This window comes from Hyperolius riggenbachi, chromosome 7, assembly GCF_040937935.1.
Source record: "Hyperolius riggenbachi isolate aHypRig1 chromosome 7, aHypRig1.pri, whole genome shotgun sequence".
NCBI classification, from domain to species: domain Eukaryota; kingdom Metazoa; phylum Chordata; class Amphibia; order Anura; family Hyperoliidae; genus Hyperolius; species Hyperolius riggenbachi.
In genome coordinates, this window is record NC_090652.1 from 99,283,269 (window position 1) to 99,296,596 (window position 13,328).

Genomic DNA, 13,328 nt, shown 5'->3' on the forward strand with positions numbered 1-13,328 from the left:
TCAGTCTGCCAGGCTGATTGCTGGCCAAAGCACCGAGGCTACACATGCTAGCCCCGGCTGCCTAGAAATGTGTAGCATGTGTACAGTACAAGGCTTAACGTAAACCTGAGATGACATTTATACATAACCGGGGCTTCCTGCAGCCCCCTTCAGGCTGATCGGTCCCTCCCGTCCTCCTCTGCCACCTATATACCCCTCTATGGGTCCCGGTAATTCTGTCAGTTGGTGCTAGTCGGCGCAGTCCTGTCGCACTTCTGTGGCCCTCTGTTCTGCGCCTCCAGGTGATGGGAAAACGATGGAGGTGCGCACGGCCTGGCTGCGCATGCGCACTGCGCCCCGACTGGCTGAATTACCCATAGCGGAGGATCCAGGTGGCATAGGAGGATGGAGACCGAGCTGGTTCAAGTAACAATTGGGCCCTAGTGCAAAATTAGCCTGGGGGACCCCCAACAAATACCCCCACCCAAAAAGCATCATTAGAGGCCATTTGTTGCAGCCAAATTTCCCTCCTGGGCCCCTTAGCTGGCTGCTGACCCTCCCCCAATCACCTCCCAACTTAACAGACTCTGCAGAGTCCCTAGAGAGCAACAGTTAAGATGGGGGAGGGACACCTTGTGGGCCCCTACAGGCTCTGGGGCCCTGGGGCAATTGCCCATTTTTTTCCTATGGTAGCTCCGGCCCTGGATGGAGAGGGATCTATCAGCCTGAAGGCAGCGGGGGGAAGACAAAGGTATGTATAAATTTCTTCTTTTAAGTCATCTCAGGAGGCACTATAGTGACATATAGTAGAATGCAGTAAATTATTCAGGATACCCACTTTTATGACGACTTCCATGGTTTCAGCATAAAAAAACACTTCCTAGATCTATGCTGAATATGCTTCACTAGGAGTAGATGCTAGCTACAGGCAGGGCCGGGCCGAGGTAGAGGCGAGAGAGGCTCCAGCCTCAGGGCGCAGTGTAGGAGGAGGCGCACAATTCACTCAGTTATCATTCCACTATTGTGTTTGAAGCAGAGAAATAATAAAAAAGGGATACATACATGGCAGAGACTGCAAGCCAGATAAATAGAGATTAAGGTGTTGGGGGCCCTGGGCTGCCTCTTAATCTAATAGCAATCAGTGTGATGGCTGGGGTGGGAGGGATGGAGGGGTCGCACTTTGGTGTCTCAGCCTTGGGTGCTGGAGAACCTTGTCCCAGCTCTGGCTACAGGAGAATAATTAGCTGTATTCAAAAGTATGTTTTGTACTGGCTTTAGAACTCTCAGCAAACAAACATTCCTCAGAGATCACCTGCCAGTACTAAAGATGCTGCCGCCCGTGATCAATTTCAGAAAGTCAGACAGAGAGGAGAGATTTTACAGTTGGCAAACACTGACTAGATACTTTATAAATAAATATTGTACACAAAAAAGCAATTATATGCATTATGTTATTCTCACTACAGTTCCTCTTTAATATACAATTGCCACCTTATAAACATCCAGTGTCATTTCCCTTTAAGATGACTGAATGTTAAGTGAACACAGATGAATGTTGCTTCATTACACAATTGAGTTAATCACATCTTATTTATACAGATGACGTGTGTCAGCAGAAGAAGTGGCACAATGTCCTGCAATTTCTGTAACAAAGTGCCTCTCTATAAATGTAACTGACTGCAGCATCTGGTTGGAACCTGCTTTGATTGCTGGAGAATGGATACACTGTATCTTGTTGTATATGTTCTATGCTCCAATACTTTGTTTAACAGCTCCTATTAAAACTATGCAGACAGGATTTTACAAGCATGACATGGCTGTGATGAGACTGGTACTCCCTGCCAGAGGTCACATGGAAGGCTGGAGCTTGTGGCCAGTAATCAAGCAACCTGCTTCTAAGGCCTCACTTGGCAAAAGGTGAAAGCGGGGTTTAAAGAGACACTGAAGTGAAAAAAAAAAACATCATAAAATGAGTTGTATGTGTAGTATGGATAATTAATAGAACATTAGTAGCAATGAAAATTGGTTGAATGTATCAATTGAGCAAGGTGGAAAATCTGGGTCTGATCTTGGTCTGATTTGGTCAACCGTGTGCATGGCAGTAACGGTGAGCAATATTGCAATGACTGACTAATGGGACGGACCCCCGGCAGCTGTCCCCCCAAATGTAAGTGTCCTCACCTGGGGTCTGTGCATGGCAAACCTCACCTGTCCAGCTGCTGCGACTCCCGGTCTCCTCCGCAGTCTCCCACCATAAACTTCCCACATGATATACGTGCCACCAAGTGGTGGCGCTCAGTGTGATAGTGGCGCTTGGGGGAGAAAGATGAGCAGTAACCTCCTGCAGCAAAAGACCTTATGATCTCACTTCCTGTCTCTATAGAATAGTGCATTGTGATTGGCCCAGTGTGCAGGTTTTACAAGCATCAATGTGCAGCCTGAAGACAACAGTCAGGTTGGACCTATTCGGTTGTGTGTATATATTATCTGCACCACCAGGCCACTTCCCAGAGTACACAGCAGAGTACAAATGGACATGCAGCAAAACAGACCCCATTCTTTTCAATGGGAATGCATCGGCCCCTTCACATGTGTGTCTTCACCGTTCTGGGTTTGTCCTTTATGTTCCCGTACTGCATAAAATCTGACCTGCATTATTTAGTTAGAAGTTAATTGCATTGCAATTAGCCTGACAGACTAGCACACACCCCTTCTGATAGAAGCAGACCCTGCAGTGGACCTCCAGGGTGGTACACCTTATCGCTGCTACACAGATATGCTGCCACACTGGCATAGTGTGAGCAGTGCCATCTCAGATCAATACACTGTTGTAGTTACCATATATACTCGAGTATAAGACGACTTGAGCATAAGCCGCCCCCCCCCCCCCCCCCCCACACACACACGCAACTTTTACCTTAAAAAAACTTGAAAATATGTTTGACCAGAGTATAAGCCGGGGTGGCAAAAGTCACAACCACAACATCACCCACAGCCATGGCCGATCACAACCATATGTTAGAGAAGCAACATAAATTCAGCAGATTGCAATAATAAGCCATAACATAGGCCTACAATGGAGATGGACATGCAAATAACTTGTTGCAAAGTTTAAGTTGGCATAAAGATAAAGCAAGGAATGCAGAGCTACATATTCATGTATCTAAAAGCAGTGGTGCTCAGCAAGATTTCGGATATCCAAACTACCCAGATAATCCAACCTTTTTCCACTATCCAAACTTTGAAGTTTTGAGAGAGAGACCTCCGAAAGGGGTTTTTGCCATTTGAAGAGACTTTTGGAAGCATTTTAAAGAGGAACTGTAACATAAAAAGATCCCCTGGGGGGTACTCACCTCGGGTGGGGGAAGCCTCCGGATCCTAATGAGGCTTCCCACGCCGTCCTCCATCCGTCAGGGGTCTCGCTGCAGCCCTCCGTGGAGTCCGGGCAGCAGTGACGTCAATATTTACCTTCCTGGCTCCTGCGCAGGCGCTCTGACGGCTGTCGGCTCCGAACTACACGGAAATACCCGATCGCCGTCGGGTCCGCTCTACTGCGCAGGCGCAAGTTTCCTGCGCCTGCGCAGTAGAGCGGACCCGAATGAGATCGGGTATTTCCGTGTAGTTCGGAATGGAAAGCCGCCACAGCGCCCCCGCTGGAGCCAGCAAAGGTAAATATTGAAATGACAGTCGGCACAGTCGCCGGCTGTTCGGAGGGCTGCGGAGAGACCCCCGTGGGACAGAGGACGGCGTGGGAAGCCTCATTAGGATCCGGAGGCTTCCCCCACCCGAGGTGAGTACCCCCCAGGGGATCTTTTGAATGTTACAGAGTCTCTTTAAGCTATTTTCAGGTCACTTCCGGTTTTCTATCCGGATATCCGAATCCGGCCGGATATCCAGGATAATGGGTTCGGATATCCAAGTTTACTCGGATACCAAAAAGTTTGGATTCAGATATTCTATTAGGATCCGGATATCTGGATCCCCGGATCCTAATTCAATTCGGATTTTTAAAAGGGGTATCCGACAGGCACTGTCTAAAACTTGATATAGGAATGCAAGGATTCTCACCACTCAGTAGACACTGTCCCTGTATGCCTTTCAAGGCTACAACTCGAGATGAGGTTAGCTGGGACCTCTCATGGAAATGTCATGTGTGTGTTTTCCTTCAGATGATGCACCACTGTGCATATAGTGCGGGCACTGTCGGGGGTTACTCAAAGAGTTGTGACTCGAGTATAAGCGAGAACCCCACTTTTGGGCCATTTTCTCTTTAGCCCAGAAATGAGGTTTATACTCGAGTATATACACTATAAACCTTTTGGACAGTTCCTGCTTCAGCCTCTGGTGCTGCACGCTATTGTCAACCTCAAAAGCGGTGGCAGGGTAGGAGGATTGCATGCTAGCAGTTAGGTGGCCTTCTCCCCCATAGTCTGGAGAGCTGAGCAGTCAGCAGTGACTCACCTGCTCCCCTCCTACGTGTCACAAAGGTCCCTATCCCCTTGCTGCGCTGCCCGGCTGGCCATACTCAGACCTCAGATCAGTGGTGGCCCGCAGTGATTAGAGAGGCAAGCGGTGACCTGTGATGACACCGTATACTACAAATACAGGAAAGACATCACTGCTCTGTCAGTGGAACTCTGTGACATGCATGTGAGCAGGATGTGTCAGCAATACTAGTCTGGGACACACTGCAGCTGCCCCGGCTTCCCCAGCATCCAAGGCGCAGTCCTATGTGGCCTATTTACAAATCCAGCACTGCCTGGCAATTGGCTGTCTGAGGCAAAATTAGCCCACAAAATCCAACTCAGCTGTTTTTTTGTTTTTTGCTGAAGAAAGCAAAAAACGGGTCAGAGTTGAATATAATTACCTGCCTAAAAAGTTGAATGATCCTCCTGTACTTTTAGCCATAGACCGTGAACCAGCATGCAAATCAGATGTTTCTTACTGAAATCTAACTGGATTAGCTGCATAACTTGTTTCAGGTGTGTGATTCAGACTCTACTGATGCATAAAAGGTTAGCAGGACTGCCAGGCAACTGGTATTGTTTATAATGAAATAAATATGGCAGCCACTATATTCTTCTCAGTTCAGGGTACCATTAAGAAAACTTTTTTTTTTCTGTTAAGTAAAATCTTTAGTCTTGTGACTACTGTAGATGTACAGAGATAACTTTTTAAACAACAACCATAGCATTTGGCACCATGTCAGCCAAAGATAGACTTGCTTCTGAAAATATACAGTATGTAGCTAGCCAATACAAGGCATCATCTACTGCAAACAATTCACTTTCATGTTTCTAAACTAAAGCTAAGTGAAGTCTCCTGTTAATGAGGGACACACAGCAGATGTACAGAGACTGCTGTGCCAAGGAGGTTTTTATAATACCACATTCTGTGTCTTAGGAGAAAACACTCTTGTTAGTTCATGGTTGCCAGCAAAACACAAGCTGGGTTAAACCAGGTACGTCTCCCTCAGCTACTGCCTGCATTACATCTCATGATGTTACAGTATCCAGAGATTACAGAGTCTAGCTTGTACCACTCTTACCACGGTAATACCACATAGCAAAGTCAATATTAGAGGTATTAAGGGATTAGAGGTCACTCTCAGTAGCTTGGCACAGGCTCTATGTAAAGAAAGCAGAATTATCTACTTATTGGAGTACTTTATCAGGAGAACCTGTTGGGGGTGGAACTACAAACCATGGGGGCATAAGTACAAGACACCCTTCTCCTCCCCCATAACAATAAACGCTGCCACCTTATTGCCCCGCCCCCCATAACATGATTCAGGCGACAAAATCTAGAGGGCGGGATTTGGACAAACAGTTTGAGCCACCTGGCGCCTGCCTCCTCTCCGCTCTCCTGCCTGCCTTCCTGGCACACACACTACCCTCCTAATCCACACATCCCCGTCCTCATTCGACTGGTGGCACCTGCCGCCCTTTTCTATGTCATCATAAGCAGTTGAGTTGTCAATATATGCCTCTTACCGAGGTATGTTACAGTAAAACCCCTTCACCGGCGAAAGATCACCATGGCCAGTCAAAACGGAAGCTTTGGCACGCAAGCAATCAGATGGGGATGCTGGCACCAGACTGGCCAATCACACGCGCCCGCTGCTCCTTTTGCTAACTGGTGCTGATGGTCTTGCAGGTGGAGCCACAGCACCATCATTGGGCCAATCACTGCACTTGATCAGTAGCAGTAACATCTGCTGGGGCGGGGCACATCCTCCAGAGTTTGCATCAGACAGCAGAAAGTCTAGTACCAGCCCTGCTCTTGCCCCCCAAAACAATTGTGGGCTGCATAAATCCTTCTCCTCCATAGCAAGTATGAGCAGTGTAGCAACTTTCCTTCCAATCACATTCCTCTCACACACTTACTCCCCTTAAAGATGAAGAATGAAGAAATACATAGAGGAATGCACTCTGTATGTATTTAGAAAGTTTAGCCTGTTTAACCACTTCACCCCCCCCCCCCCCCCCCCAGTGCTTTAGCCTGTTTAACCACTTCACCCCCCCCCAGTGCTAAATTTCTCTGTCCCTCTGCGCACCGCTTCACCCCCAGGGACGGAGAAAGGCGCACTTGTTTGTTTACTGGCTGGGAGTGGGCAGGGAACTCTCGTGCACACTCCAGCCAGCCCGCACAGCAGGTGACTAATTGGACGTTAGGAACAAGCGTTCCTAAATCCAATTAGCCTCGCCAATTGCGAGTAGAATGAAGACGGCTTCAAACAGAAGCCGTCTTCATTCAAAACAATGTAAGATAAACAAACGTGCAGCGCGCGATCGCGTGCCCCCGCGACCCGCGCGCGCGCACACACACCCCGGCTCTGCAGTACAATGATTGGTTATGGGGACTCCAGTCCCCAATAACCAATCATAGTACATAAATACTGGAATGGAAGCAGCGCTGAAAGGTAAAAATCGCGCCGGTGTTTCAGGGGTAAAACCCCTCAGTTGTGAAATTCCCTTCATTTGTGTCTAATCACAAGTTGTAATCTGATCTCTCCCCTGTGTCACATGACTGCCTACGGCAGAGATGACAGATAAAGCCTTTGGAAAGTATAGGAAGTTAACAATTGTCTGCTTCCATGAATCAGGAAGTAGACACACTGCAGATTTATTTCAGGATTTGTATCCGGTGTAACAAAAAAATGTTTTTGTGTAAAGGTTATTATGCTGTTGCATAGCTTTTAGAGCAGAGAGGACATTCTGAGTTCAGCTCCGCTTTAACTGACAGAATAGCACAGCAGAGCTTTACCTGCTCTAATGTCAGATTGGTCCACTCTGCTTTTCACCACAGCCACTCTGTCCAGCACACCTTGAGGCTGGGTGCACATACAGCAAAAACGCTAGCCTTGCATAAAACGCTGCCTTTTTGCCGCTAATGGAAATCTATGGGCTGCAGGAAAAAATGCATATAAAAACGCATGTGTTTTTTCTATGCGTTTTCAAAGCTGCGTTTTTAAAAACGATGGTTTGTTGCATATTATGCAGGAATGCTGCCAAAACGCACATAATGAAAGTCAATGGGAACGCAATGGTATGCGGTTTTCATGCGTTTTCTATGCATTTTTTTCCCCCAAATATTTTTTTTGCTGTATTTTTGATTCCTGTATTCTTCTAAATGATTTGCATAAATGGAAATATAAAAGTGCACGGAAAATGCATACAAAAAGCATTTGCTTTTGGTATATGTGAACCGCAACCGCATTAAAACGCATGCAAAACGCACCAAAAACGCAGTAAAAATGCACACAACATTAACATAAAATATAACATAAAACGCAGCCTTTCACGCTATGTGGCTTCCAATTTATGTCATGTGACATGCATCCGGAGTCATATGTAGCAGATGTATGTTGTGTAGACTATAGGCAGAGTGGCTCCGAACAGCAGAGTGAACCAACCCAACACTAGAGCAGGTACAGCTGCGCTACTCTGCCAAGTAGGGGAGGAAGTGTTTTCAGGGAGTTGGCAGCCAGAGGTGCTCCCCAGTATTAGGTAGACTTTAAAAATCCATGTTAACACACACATATGTGACATATTTCTCCCAAACTGAAATGCACTGTAAATAACTTTTTTTTCCTATGTTGCTGTCACTTATACTAAGTAGTAAAATCTGACAAATCTGACTGGATTTGGACTAGTCCATCTCCTTATGGGGGGATTCTCAGTATTTCCTTTATTCTTAACAAAAGCACTCCCTGGTAAGGATGTATTCAAAAACAGCAGTATCAACAGGTTGACCAAATAAAGCAGTTTTGATGAGAGCTACTGATGCTGCAAACTAAAAGGACTAAAATGAGGAAAAACCCCAATCTGTGTGGCAGGGAACAGAGAGGGTGGAGATGTTATGCAACCTAAAGACATGCTATAATCACAGAATGCAACGGTAGCCTTAAAGCGGACCCAAACCAAAATTTTTTTTAATTAAAAATATTTAGTTGCACCACTCTGACACATACAAAGATAAATAAACACTCTTTCAAGCCTATGAGCATTTCAGTGCTGCACTGACAGTGCATGCTTTTCACCCTTCTCTTTTCATAACTAGGGTTATACTGGGGGCAACCATTAGCAATTCCTCCATTGCCAGACACCATTTACTCCACCAGTTTGCCAGGTTTTTTCCTGGCAATATGAAAGGAAGGGAGGGGTTCCTCCAATAAATATAAAATATTTTATATTTGTCATCATGCAGCTGAAAAAAGGCTGCTATTTATTATTATAATTTAGAAAATAGATTTTATTTCTGAAATCTTGTATTTTTAATTTGGGTCCACTTTAACCTCCTTAGCAGTATGCCCGACACTGTGTTGGGCATACCGCTGTCTGTCCTCAGGAGTGCCCCGGGATGAATACATTTGCAGTAATAGCTGCAAAACCTTTAGCTAGCACTAGGCTAGCTAGTAAATGTGTCCGACACCCCCGGATCCCGCCGTTTATACATTACCCTGCCTGGATCTAGCGATCGCGCAGCCTTCCCGCACAGCTCCGGTCTCTCTATGGGGAGGATCGGGTTTGCGTATGATGTTATGTCAGCGACATCATGTGCGATCTTCCCCATAGTAAAGACCGGAGCTGTCCGGGGAGGCTGCGCCAATCGCTGGAGCCAGGATGGGTAATGTATAAACTGGCTGAATCGGGGGATTGGGGGGTGCCAGACACTTTTACTAGCTAGCCTAGTGCTAGCTGAAGGTTTTGCAGCTATTACAGCCAGGGCTGTGGAGTCGGGACAAAAATCTTCCGACTCCAACTCCTCAGTTTATGAAATGAACAACTCCCGACTCCAACTCCGACTCCGGCTGCCCAAAATTGCCCCGACTCCTCGACTCCAACTCCAACTCCACAGCCCTGATTACAGCACATTTATTCACCCTGGGGCACAAAGTTACATAACCTCCTGAGCAGCGTAACGCTCAGGAGGTTAACCAAGGACCAGAAACTCAGAGGCATATCCAGGGAAACCAGCGCCTATGGCTAACACTGAAATCTGGCCCATGGAAAGGGACAACAATAAGGAAGCTCGCCCTCCCCACCAAAAATACATACATACATACACACATATATATATATATATATATATATATATATATATATATATATATATATATATATATATATGCAGCAGAATGTCCCCAGATAAAAACTAGAATCTATATGGAGAACACCAGGAATGCTATGGAGCAGCATCCACAGTAAGAGGTACCAATGGCACCTGCAATACCTGCACCCCTGTAGATACGCATCTGCAGGAACTACTTACAGAACAAAAATACTTCTAGAAATATTTTAAAAAGTTGACTTATGAAAAGAAATCACTGTTCTTTTCAGGACTATAGTAATGTGACCAGGCTTGCAAAGAAAGACTCTCCTACCTCCATGATGTGCTCATTAATGTTCCAGTAACTTTCTAGCCAACATACACCAAGTGAAGAAAGCCGAAACCAGCTGAGAAGGGACAATGTCCCATGTGATACCTATTTATTGTAATTAGCCACTTGCATTAAGAGCAGATAATGAAGCTCCTCAAAACACTGACAGACAAAAGTCGCCGAGCAAGTCTAGGGAGCAACCGGGGTTTGGTGACAGTTGTTCCTAATGCAAGTCTATTCCTAAAGACTAGTAAAAAGTTACATGACTTTACTGTATATGAAAAAGGATGGCCATGCTTACCAGCTGTATGGCTACTGTGTATCTCTCAGCATAAAATGTCTGGTTGCCTTTGGTAACGTTACTGAACTTTGAGTAATCAATGCTGCTGTCGAAAATGTTGTAGACGATGGGGTTATTGGGATCATTCTCATCAATGACCACCAGGGGCATGTGGTTCCACAGACTTGGGTCAAAGGTCATGTTCTGATTGGTGTTGTTGAAAGATGTGATATTGGAGCCTTGTTGGCTTGAGATCTGGATGCGATCTAACGCTGTCTCCACCAGTTCATCCAAACCTTGCAGGTAGGGCTTCACAAGTGAATATCTGTAATGGAGATTCACAGTTATATATTCAGTGTAAACAGATTGGTTAGGATCTTCAGGAAATATTCGCATTAAGCAGCATTTGATGGCCAATGAGATGCTATCAGCATCGCCAGGGAGAGCATTTCATTGGTCAAATCCAAGCTCCATACAATTTGCATAAAATCTACATACAAAGTGGAATTACAGTATTAACAGTTTATTGACCATCTCTGACGTTAAAGTCACACTGAAGTGAAAAAAAAATGATGATATATTGAATTATATGTGCAGTACAGATAATTAATAGAACATTAGTAGCAAAGAAAAGAGTCTCATACTTTTATTTTCAGTTATATAGCTTTTTTTTTTTTATAACATTGCATCATTCTGTCATATTTGCAGTTTACAAATTACACGTTATATTTTAAATGATGAAACAGAACAAAGCTAATGACCCTTTGAACTTCCTGGCAGTAAAGCCATAAACAAGAAACAGTGAGAGACAGGTTGAGATAAGTGCTTCAGAAAACAGCACCGTAGATAACCCAAGTTGGGTCGGAGAGCTCAGAGAAGCTCTTTTGCATAGATAACAACTGCCATTTCTTAACTCTTCCTGTATTGGAAACAATATCAGACTCATATCTGTGTTACTTATGTTCTATTTCTTAGCTGTACTACACATACTAGTCATTATATCAGAAGTTTTTTTTCACTTCAGATTCCTTTTGAGTTATGTTTAGACATTAGATAATAGTAAGTATAGTTTCTACTTAGTTTTTATAGTACTATGCCTGTGCAATAGAAAACATACAGCTAATATTCTTACAAGAGTGTACATAAAATAAACTATCATCCACAGTTTACTAAGGCTGGGTTCACACTAGGTGTACATGCAAAAGGGTGCTGGGGAAATCTGGGTGCCAAAAATAGCCAATCATGGAAAATGGATAAAATCCTTCCTTTTGAGTTATGTTTAGACATTAGATAATAGTAAGTATAGTTTCTACTTAGTTTTTATAGTACTATGCCTGTGCAATAGAAAACATACAGCTAATATTCTTACAAGAGTGTACATAAAATAAACTATCATCCACAGTTTACTAAGGCTGGGTTCACACTAGGTGTACATGCAAAAGGTTGCTGGGGAAATCTGGGTGCCAAAAATAGCCAATCATGGAAAATGGATAAAATTACCGATATTGTCCTTTTAGGCGGTGATAATTGGAAAAAGTAACGCTAAACCTTACCCTAGTTTTTTATTAGCCCTCCCTAATCCTGGGTACACACTATGAGATTTTATGGTCGATTTACTGTCAGATCGATTATTTCCAACAAGTCCGATTTGCTTTTCGATCAATTTCCGAGCATTTTCCGATTGATTTCCTATTTAAGTTAACAGAAATCGATCGGAAAATGCTCGGAAATCAACGGAAAGCAAATCGGACATGTTGGAAATAATCGACCTGACAGTAAATCGACCATAAAATCTCATAGTGTGTACCCAGCATTAGGCATCAGCCTAACCCTACTCGACCACCCCACCAATGCATAATTCTAACTGCTCCCCCACACTGATGCCTAATTCTAACTGACCCCCCTTACCGATGCCTAATCCTAACTGAGCCACCTACCGATGCCTAATCATAGCCGACTATCCAACATTGTCCAATCCTAACTGAACCTGTGCACATGCTTAACCTTAACTGACACCCTATTCATGCCTAACCATCCCCCCTACCCCAAACCCCCTGATATATATATGATTACACTTTTCTTCTCAGATAATTGTTGCCTTTTGATAGCTGAGTAACAGGTTTCAGATTACAGGAGAACAGAGAGGGAGATGAAAGACGCTGCTCTGCTACTTTACTTCTTATACCTGGTACACGCCATGCAATTTACCATCAGATAGGTGGGTCGAACTGATTATTTACTTGAGGTCCAATGCAATTGTAAAGAAGTAATCGAAGTATTGATTCAACCCATCTATCTGACGGGAAATTGCATGGTGTGTACCAGGCATTAGGCTCAGGAAATACAAATCATGTTCAATGAAAAATACAAATCTGGCTCTGTCCATGATATAAATTCCACCAGGGACATTATCTTTATGGAGCTTGCACGTATTTCCTCTGATAACCAACATTAATAAATTACAGTGCATTAGGAACTTTATGTATATAAGCTATCCTTTTGGCACTTACTTAAATGGATTGGCATTGCAGACGGTCACAGCTGGGAACTCCATCCTATTGAAGCCAACAGAGAAAGACACGCTGACGCCATAGGACAGGTAGGTTTGAATGGCCACGCCCCACTGCCAGAATACCAGGCTTGCAAACACAAGGGTCAGTATAAACCACATGACCCTCTTCTTTGGTCCTTCACATACAATACGTTTCGGACCGTGAGTGTTGGTATTGTTGCAAAACCAGACCAGTAGCTCCTTGTAGGTGTAGCCAGGGCCCTTTTGTATGCGATGTATAGCCCTTGTAACATAGCGCTTCATTCTCTTCATCTTCACCTGCAAGAATGACAGACATCAGAATGCTATCATCAGTACAAGTCAGTGTATAGAATACAAAAACAAAGAGCTAAAATGGAAACATTGATCTAAGGTCATCATCCTATAAAAGTCACATCAATAAGATTTTGCCTACAATTCACTAAGATCATGCTGGTGATAATAAGGCAAGTGAAAACTTATCACCACACATCGATAGGTATTTTAAGTTTTTGATTCAAGGTGGCCAATAACTATCCAATATCTAGCGAAAAATCGTTAGAGCAATCAGATAATTGTGATCGGAAGTGAAATATAATACTTCACCACACCATCAAAGAACCAATCTTTGCTTCCTGTCTATCACAACCGGCAAG

At 44.3% G+C, this 13,328-nt stretch overlaps 1 protein-coding gene across 1 annotated transcript in view; it reads right to left on the minus strand.

Annotated features, from left to right (window-relative positions):
• Positions 1-13,328, minus strand: part of SCNN1B (sodium channel epithelial 1 subunit beta) — a 126,942-nt gene that overhangs the window by 48,459 nt on the left and 65,155 nt on the right. Inside the window, exons 3-4 of the mRNA XM_068244448.1 lie at positions 12,653-12,972; positions 10,164-10,467 (exon numbers count right to left, since the gene is read on the minus strand). Coding sequence (XP_068100549.1) covers positions 10,164-10,467; positions 12,653-12,972 — 624 coding nt within the window. The remainder of the gene's footprint in view (positions 1-10,163; positions 10,468-12,652; positions 12,973-13,328) is intronic.